The 8742-nt window shown below is 41.0% G+C and overlaps 1 protein-coding gene across 1 annotated transcript in view; it reads left to right on the top strand.

The window, feature by feature from the left end:
• The window catches only part of LOC109874617 (roquin-1-like), a 39239-nt gene extending 34327 nt beyond the window's left edge, over positions 1-4912 (top strand). The window contains exon 20 of the mRNA XM_031809848.1: positions 277-4912. Coding sequence (XP_031665708.1) covers positions 277-436 — 160 coding nt within the window. The 3' untranslated portion in view covers positions 437-4912. The remainder of the gene's footprint in view (positions 1-276) is intronic.
• Positions 4913-8742: the final 3830 nt, after the last annotated feature.

The raw sequence follows: 8742 nt of genomic DNA on the forward strand, positions 1-8742 counted from the left end.
TGAAATACATCCACAGGTACACCTCCAATTGACTCAAATGATGTCAATTAGTAAATCAGAAGCTTCTAAAGCCATGACCTAATTTTCTGGAATTTTCCAAGCTGTTTAAAGGCACTGTCAACTTAGTGTATGTAAACATCTGACCCACTGGAATTGTGATACACTTAGGTTGGAGTGAATTCACTGTATGTAAACTTCCGACTTCAACTGTGTGATCTTTAAGCCTCTCTGTTTCTCTCTCCGTCTCTCTCTCTTCGTCTTTCTCCTCGTTTCTAGTGAGGTGTCGAATGGCTCCAGCGGTCTAGTTCAGGATGGCGGTGTGGGCGGAGCCATGCTGTCACTGACCACTAGGGCGTCATCGCTTAGCCTGTGTTCTGAACCAGGACCCGGGGGCTCTGATCTGCAGAAGAACGGTGTGGTCCATTCCTGCTCCTAGACCATATACACTGCGACACACACAACAAACACACACTCAGAGCCTTTGTTCTAAAGCATGCACACACATACTTGTTTTATTTAGAGGATGAGCAGTATCTGCCGTGATATGAATTTTCTTTCTTTTTGTTCTGTGAATGAGCATTTTCTTTCTTTTTTATGACTTTCATCGCCTGGAAACCATTTGATGACATTTATTTCTCTTGTGTTTTTTTTTTTACTGGGATTATAAAAAAAGACTCAAAGTAGATATGTCAAAAAAAGCAGATGATGATGATAATTGTTCAAAGAAGGCTATCCCTCCTACGTAGATATCACATACCAAGACGCGTAATGCATTGAAGGGTGGATTATTTCTCAATTCTCCCCCTCTATTTTTGTGCCCGTTACCAGGGTAAGCAACTTGCAGGGACCTTAATTACCCCCAAAGATGGTTTTAAGGCTGTGAAATGTAAACGTTCAATTTCGTAACCAATTTAGTATCGAATCCTAACTCAAGTTATGGTCGTTTTGGTCTTATGTACTACATAGCTATCAAAAGTCTTGGTGTTTTACAACGTAGTTATGTCAGTTGTCATAAGTATCATGTAAGTGTCTGTCTATAATGCATTATAGCCTGATATTTTATAAGGCAAGTCAGTTAAGGACAAATTCTTATTTACAAAGACGGCCTAGGAACAGTGGGTTAACTGCCTTGTTCAGGGGCGAAACGACCGATTTTTACCTCCTCAGCTCGGGGATTCGATCTAGCAACCTTTCGGTTACTGGCCCAACGCTCTAACCACTAGACTACCTGCCACCCCGGTATGACACGTTGTTTCTTTCTGATGCCTTTGACAGCTAACTAACGGTTAGTCAGTGTAGTAACCGTTCTGTTGGCGTTCAGTAATAAAGGTGTAAACGCTAGTGTTCAGGAATACGCCATCCCCAGAATCGTAAAACGTGGTTGACCAGATTGGGGGGGGGGGGGGGGGGGGGAACGTTCCACCAACGCTCAGTCAACCCTCAGAGCCAAACAAGACCATGTCGCTTCAAGCCGCATGCCGTATTTAACCCGCCATGAGAAGTCTGGTTTTTATTAGTGCATTTTATGAATACATCGTATGTCTGTTTCATACTTGAAAAGCAGTATCTTATTAACCAAAGCATTCTGTTTTAAAGATTGCAAAATGTATCTTTTTGATAATGAGCTTTTCTCATGTTTTCTATAAGGGAACATTTATGCCTCTATGTGCTTCTCGTGGGATGTGGTGTGACTTGCTGCAGAAATGTCTTGTTTGTACTTTGATGGGCTGGAATTCAATCGAACTTGCTGTGCGGAAATGCACATTCCAGGGAGTGTAACACAACATTAATTTTCACACTGCAGGAAGAACATTTTCCACGTTGCGAGAGAGATTGAATCCCCTCCCAGTGTGAATTGAATCATATGGGGGTGATTGGTGTTTTTGTTCTTCGTCTTCCTCAGAGCTCCTTATCTGGTCATTGAAAAGGCCTCCCCATTGGGATTATCTTGTCATTGGTTCTCCTTAACTTCTATGAAGTTGCGTTCCCTTGTTTGTTTTTTTGCTTGCGTAAATTGCGATTTAAGGGGGTGTGGCCTGCCTGAACGCTAGTCCGTAATTGGAGGGGAAGTAAAATGGTTCAATATGCACATTTTTTTTTGCTCCTCTTGTTCTTAATACGTGTGTGTGTTAAAGGTGTCTGTAGTCTGCCAAACAGTCCTTTCAAAGTTTGTGCGTCAATGTCAACCGTTAGAGTAGCGAAGTGTCTTAAATAACTGTCATTCTACAGGCTTAAAAAAAAGTCCTATCCCTTTTTTTGTTTTTAACCGTGTACTATTAGTTCATTTTAGAACAAGTCTGTATCAAGACACATATTCAGGGTATCTTAGTGGATTCAAAACCCAGGACTTTGGGCCACACATGTGAGGCTTAAAGCAAGCAGCCAGAGTGTGTTGCCCCTCAAAAAGCCTCTAGTCAAAGTCTTGATCTTTTTAATGATATTTTTAACTATATCGTTTTCTGGTGTTATTATTGGAAGCTATAAAAACAAAGAGTTGCACAATCCATATGTATAACTCACAGTAATATATTGGGTAAAAAAAAAAGTGATGTTTCGGCATCACTGTGCCTTTTTGAAACGTTAATGTTTTTTTTACCCAATAAATGACTGGGAGGTAAAACGTATGGAGTGTGCGACTTTGTTTTTATAGCTTCCAGTTTATTCACCATTAGTCAAAACCGCTACACTAAATAATGTTCTCTGGGTGTGCGCCAGCTCATGCTTTTTATTATTAGGATTATTACTTTATTATTGTTCTGTCATGGTAATTGTTTATCGCTGATGCTCGTTAAGGAGCTCTATGCCTTTTTGTAAACAATTGTCATGGTTGGCCATTGGAGAAAAAAGCTGCGCTGAAATGCAAAGAGGTTGATCCCAGTGCTCAAACGGTTACGAATACACGGTTACGATCGGGTTTCATAATTTGGGTTCAGGAAAAAAAAACGGTCAGCGATCAGTGTAGATGGGTGTTGAGGGTCAGTTATAGGGTGTTCGTTTTTTTTTTCTTCAACCACACTTCATGCCTCTTGGGCTACTCTTTGCTATATTTTATTGTTTAGGTAAACAACTCACTTATACATATGAGTATGTATACATACATTAATATACTAAGCACTATTAATGTGCCACCTCTTATTCTACTCGCTCAGCATTTATATTAAATGATCTCTACTTAGAATCAGCTAAATGTTTTATATTATTTCTCTACTGGTTGCCAACAGACTTTATCCTTTCCCAGTTGAAGGACTTCTGTGCGCATTGATGTGTGTTCACTTAATCTTTTTGTGTTCAAACAAAGATAAGTTCTCTACTGAAATATGCTTCCGAAAGAAGACACAATTTAATGCTGAAAATTTACAACAACAATACAAATGTTTGTGTGCGTGTGTTAGGTTATATTGTAGAAAATGTACACTGTCTTTTTGTCAAAGTAAAGTGCGCTGTGCTGGGTGACGGTGTGGAAATATTAGAAATGTGTTGAGGTTTTCTCTTTTTTAAGAGGTCATCCGGGTAAGCCTTTAATTTAGTCAAAGGCATGCTTCATATTCTCAAGGAATAGTTCTAGGCCATTCCTTCCAACAGTATGAGATAATTTGGAAGCACCCTAACCAAATTGAAAGCAATCTTAATTGGCACACTCATTTTGTCACCATCATCACTAATCACATGACAGGCAGAGACACATGTTTTGTAATATTTAGCACAAAAAATGTGTTTCTGCTGGGGAAAATGTAATCAACTAGTTGGGTTTGTTTTTCTTTCTTCCTGTCATTGAGTGAAATCACTTACTTCCCAGTCTTACAGTGATCTATGTAACGCATCCCAAGGTCGACGCATCATGTTGTCCATCCACAGGGAAACTGTCAAACTTGGCGTCACACTTATCCACACACAGGTTTTCATTTGTTTCAGAATAGTCATGAAAATGTGCTTACCCTTAAGTCCCTCCAGCTGTGAGCCTTCAAGAGACTTCACTTCAAATTTGTCTAATGATTTTAGATATCAAAAGTGGTCTGTTGGCTTGAGGCCACATTCCATGCCATCTATTGTGAAGATCCAGCTATAAGCCTCAATCCCCAAATCAATGGCAAAGGTGAACATAGGCACTGAATTATGTTCAGGTAACTAGACTATCATTTCCACTCATTCTGGGTTTAAGGCATATAGTTTATATATATCTCAAGTGGTTTAATGTTTATTCAAGGTCATGTCCCAAACCGTGTGTGTGTGTGTGTAATGTTTTGGGACATGACCTTGAATAAACGTTAAACCACTTGAGGTCTAAAACGTGCAACAAACTTTGATTTTGGAGTAAACTGTCCCTTTCTGAAAGCCTATAGGTGAGTAGAATTAACAATTATATAGTTTCTATGGGAATAGCAATGATGTTCATGTCAGTCTCATGCTTTCATTTGTTTCTGAGTGAAACTGCTGCCTACCCCTCCTTCACACAGCCAATGAACTCTTCCCCCAAACCACAGAACTCTTACTGCTGTTTTGGGCTCACATTTTAATTCCTAACTTTTGGGAAAAACTCAATGGCTGTTTTTTTTAATGATTAATCCCTTGTAAAATATCTCTTAAATTAAGGTACAGTTTTAATTTCAGCAAGAAAATACGTTTTTATATGTATTATACTCCATTAAGGAATGTTTAGAATTATCTTCCTCCAATGTGGATGTAGCCATTATTACACCATTTTATGACTTTGTAAGAGAATTCACTGTGTGAAAATTGGTTTGCATTTTTGTATAATACAATCTGCTTTTTTTGTTTGATACGAGAGGGAGGTCAAACTGGAAGTTTTTAAGAGAGAAATGAACCTGTGAAATTGAGAGAATCTTTTTTTAATTTATGTACAACAGTGATTCTATGCTGAGGGGGGTGGATTAAAAGATATTGCTAACTCTGATATTGGCGTCTTGTTTTACTTTCCCATGGGGAAATTAGTGAACATCTGAGCGCAAGTATTATCATGCATAACACTACATTCTTTTTATCTGGCCCTGCCTGTTAGCCCACACATCTTTATCCACCCCAAACTGTGGAGGACAGAGATTAACTTTGCCCACCACCAATTTAAGGGATCAAAACGGAATTTAAGAGAGGATTAAGGAGTATCAACCAATTTACGGCCACATTGATGGCGTGTGTAATGTTACACAGCGTGGAGACATGTTTAGTTAGTTGTCATGATGAGCCCTTCCCAGCTAGCTAGTTTATTCTGACCGGCAGTGGTGTTGTGGAGGGTGTACAGTGTATCAATAAAGCTGATTGAACAGAGAATGTTTAGCTTAATGTTGATAGGCTTTATTTTTCCACGTTTTAGGCGCAGCAACGTGTGAATGTCCCAAAATGCGTTCTTAAATCTAATGGTTTCATGGACAAAGATGGAAATGTAGAAAGAGGGGCGATCTAAAGATGGAACAACTACCATGGGTCGCTAATATGATTTTGGCTATAGGCTTACTTCGAAGCAAGGTAAGATGCCTCATAATATGAATTAAAACATCCAGGTTTCAACAAATTTAAGGAACAGGAAAAATACAGCGATCCTATTACAGGCTGAACGTCTTCTGGTAGATGGGAAGGCTTTCCCAAAAACCTTAACATTTAATTAACTAGTTACAAAGTAGTGTATGCTTATCTGGCAGAATGATATGATTATTTGCCTCAAACCTGTGGCCATCATGTGCTACAGAAAAACCTCTTAACCAATCAGCAGTGCTTGGTGCCTGCACACTTGAATTAAAGGGAAACTACATTCAAAAATCTAAATGTCTTAAGTGGTCTCCAGATGTGGTGCTTTAAAACATCACATGTTTGTGTGACTAAGAATGAAAACCTGTGAATGTCTGACTCAGTTGACAGCCTTTTATCGGTTTCAATAGTATGGCTACTATTAGCCTACTGCACAGTACAGCTTGAGTTGGCCTGACTGAAAGACATGTTTTTTAAATATTTTTTGGTAATTCAAAGTGTATGTTACTGTTTCTCTTTTTTTTTTTTAATCCGTTGCGGGATGGGCCATTTGGGAAATGTTTGGCAAAATTTGAGTATATCCACTTCTCCAGGCACTATGCCACTGCTGGCTGGCGCTATTTAAAACTTGTTTAAAAGAAGGCAATATTTATTTCGATGAGCGAGGGAGAAATAACTTGTAGTATTGGTTGCTGTGGAGATGGCCAAACACGTCGAGTTCCTTGGCGTACACATCTCAGAGGAGCTGAAATGGTCAAACCACATGGACACCATGGTGAATGCACGACAGCGACTGTTCAACCATCCCAGCCTGGTACAGCAACTCCCCTGACCGCAAGGCGCTACAGCGGGTAGCATGCTCAGCCTACTGCACCATTGGGTGCACACTGCCTGCCCTCCGGGACACCTACAACACCAGCTGTCGCAGGAAGCTCAAGAAGATCATCAGGGACCCGAGCCACAGGTCCCTTCATCTGTCAGTGAATTCAATTGTTGAATCATGTTTTGTCATGATTATGACTCATTTCAAGTAACTATCTGCAGGTTTAAAGAAACTTTCAATATACTTTGCGTAGAAACACAAAAGCATGTAGATAGAAAGATGTGTGTGTGATGTATGCTAGAATGAAGGCTTAAAAACAGCTGCATATGCATATTAGCCAATACATATGGCATAGCCTACACATATATAGGATACCTTGCAATTCAGTCTCCACTCAAAACTGTTGTACAATGTGCTCTGCAATGAGATAACCAGAGTTTTGTTTTCTGATCCAGATTAGTTCTCAAATAGCAGCTAGCTGCCCAATACCATGGTGGGCATGCATAATATTGGATGCTTTGGAATATAAGGTATGGAGAATGAATGATAAAGAGCCTGTAGTAGGATTGAAGAAAAATCAGTTGGGAAATTAATGTTTGAGTTTTAAATAGATCAATAAATGTTCAGCGAATGTGAGTCTATTTACACTGAAAAATATATATAAACGCAACGTGACAATTTCAAAGAATTTAGGGACATTTTCAGCATCCAGGAATTGTGTACAGATCCTGGCAAAATGGGGCCATGTATTATCATGCTGAAACGTGATGGCAGCAGATGAATGGCACAACAATGGGCCTCAGGATCTCGTCACAGTATCTTTGTGAATTCAAATTGCCATCGATAAAATGCAATTGTGTTTGTTGTCCATAGTTTATGCTTGCCCATAACATAACCCCACCATGGAGCACTCTGTTCACAACGTTGACATCAGCAAACCGCTCGCCCACACTCTGCCATCTGCCTGGGATTCATCCGTCGTGCCAGTGGCCATCCAAGGTGAACATTTGCCCACTGAAGTCGATTATGACGCCAAACTGCAGTCAGGTCAACACCCTGGTGAGGACGACGAGCACGCAGAAGAACTTCCCTGAGACGGTTTCTGACCGTTTGTGCAGAAATTCTTTGATTGTGCAAACCCACCATTTCATCAGCTGTCTGGGTGGCTGCTCTCAGACAATCCCGCAGGTGAAGAAGCCAGATGTGGAGGTCCTTGGCTGGCGTGGTTACACGTGGTCTGTGGTTGTGAGGCCGGTTGGACGTATTGTCAAATTCTCTATAACGATGTTGGAGGCATCGTATGGTAGAGAAATTAACAAGAAATTCTCTGGCAACAGCTCTGGTGGACATTTCTGCAGGCAGCATGTCAATTGCACGCTCCCTCAAAACTTGAGACATTGAGGCATGGGTTGTGTGAAAAAACTGCAGATTTTAGAGTGGCAATTTTATTGTCCCCAGCACAAGGTGTAGCTGTGTAATGATCATGCTGTTTAATTAGCTTATTGATATGCCACACCTGTCAGGAGGATGTTGTGTTACAGCCTGAATTAAAAATGTATTAAATATATAAACTCTGCAAAAAAAGAAACGTCCTCTCACTATCAACTGCGTTTATTTTCAGCAAACTTAACGTGTAAATATCTGTATGAACATAACAAGATTCAACAAATGAGACAGAAACTGAACAAGTTCCACAGACATGTGACTAACAGAACTGGAATAATGTGTCCCTGAACAAAGGGGGGTTCAAAATCAAAAGTAAAAGTCAGTATCTGGTGTGGCCACCACCTGCATTAAGTACTGCAGTGCATCTCCTCCTCATGGACTGCACCAGATTTGACAGTTCTTGCTGTGAGATGTTACACCACTCTTCTACCAAGGCAGCTGCAAGTTTCCGGACATTTCTGGGGGGAATGGCCCTAGCCCTCACCCTCCAATCCAACAGGTCCCAGACGTGCTCAATGGAATTGAGATCCGGGCTCTTCACTGGCCATGGCAGAACACTGACATTCCTGTCTTGCAGGAGATCATGCACAGAACGAGCAGTATGGCGGGTGGCATTGTCATGCTGGAGGGTCATGTCAGGATGAGCCTGCAGGAAGGGTATCACATGAGGGAGGAGTCTTCCCTGTAATGCACAGCGTTGAGATTGCCTACAATGACAACAAGCTCAATCTGATGATGCTGTGACACACCGCCCCAGACCATGACGGACCCTCCACCTCCAAATCGATCCCGCTCCAGAGTACAAGCTTCGATGTAATGCTCATTCCTTCGCCGATAAACGCAAATCTGACCATCACCTCTGGTGAGACAAAACCGCGACTCGTCAGTGAAGAGCACTTTTTTCCAGTCCTGTCTGGTCCAGCGATGGTGGGTTTGTGCCCATAGGCAACGCTGTTGCCGGTGATGTCTGGTGAGGACCTGCCTTATAACAG

This window comes from Oncorhynchus kisutch, linkage group LG30 (assembly GCF_002021735.2).
Source record: "Oncorhynchus kisutch isolate 150728-3 linkage group LG30, Okis_V2, whole genome shotgun sequence".
In the NCBI taxonomy this organism is placed as follows: domain Eukaryota; kingdom Metazoa; phylum Chordata; class Actinopteri; order Salmoniformes; family Salmonidae; genus Oncorhynchus; species Oncorhynchus kisutch.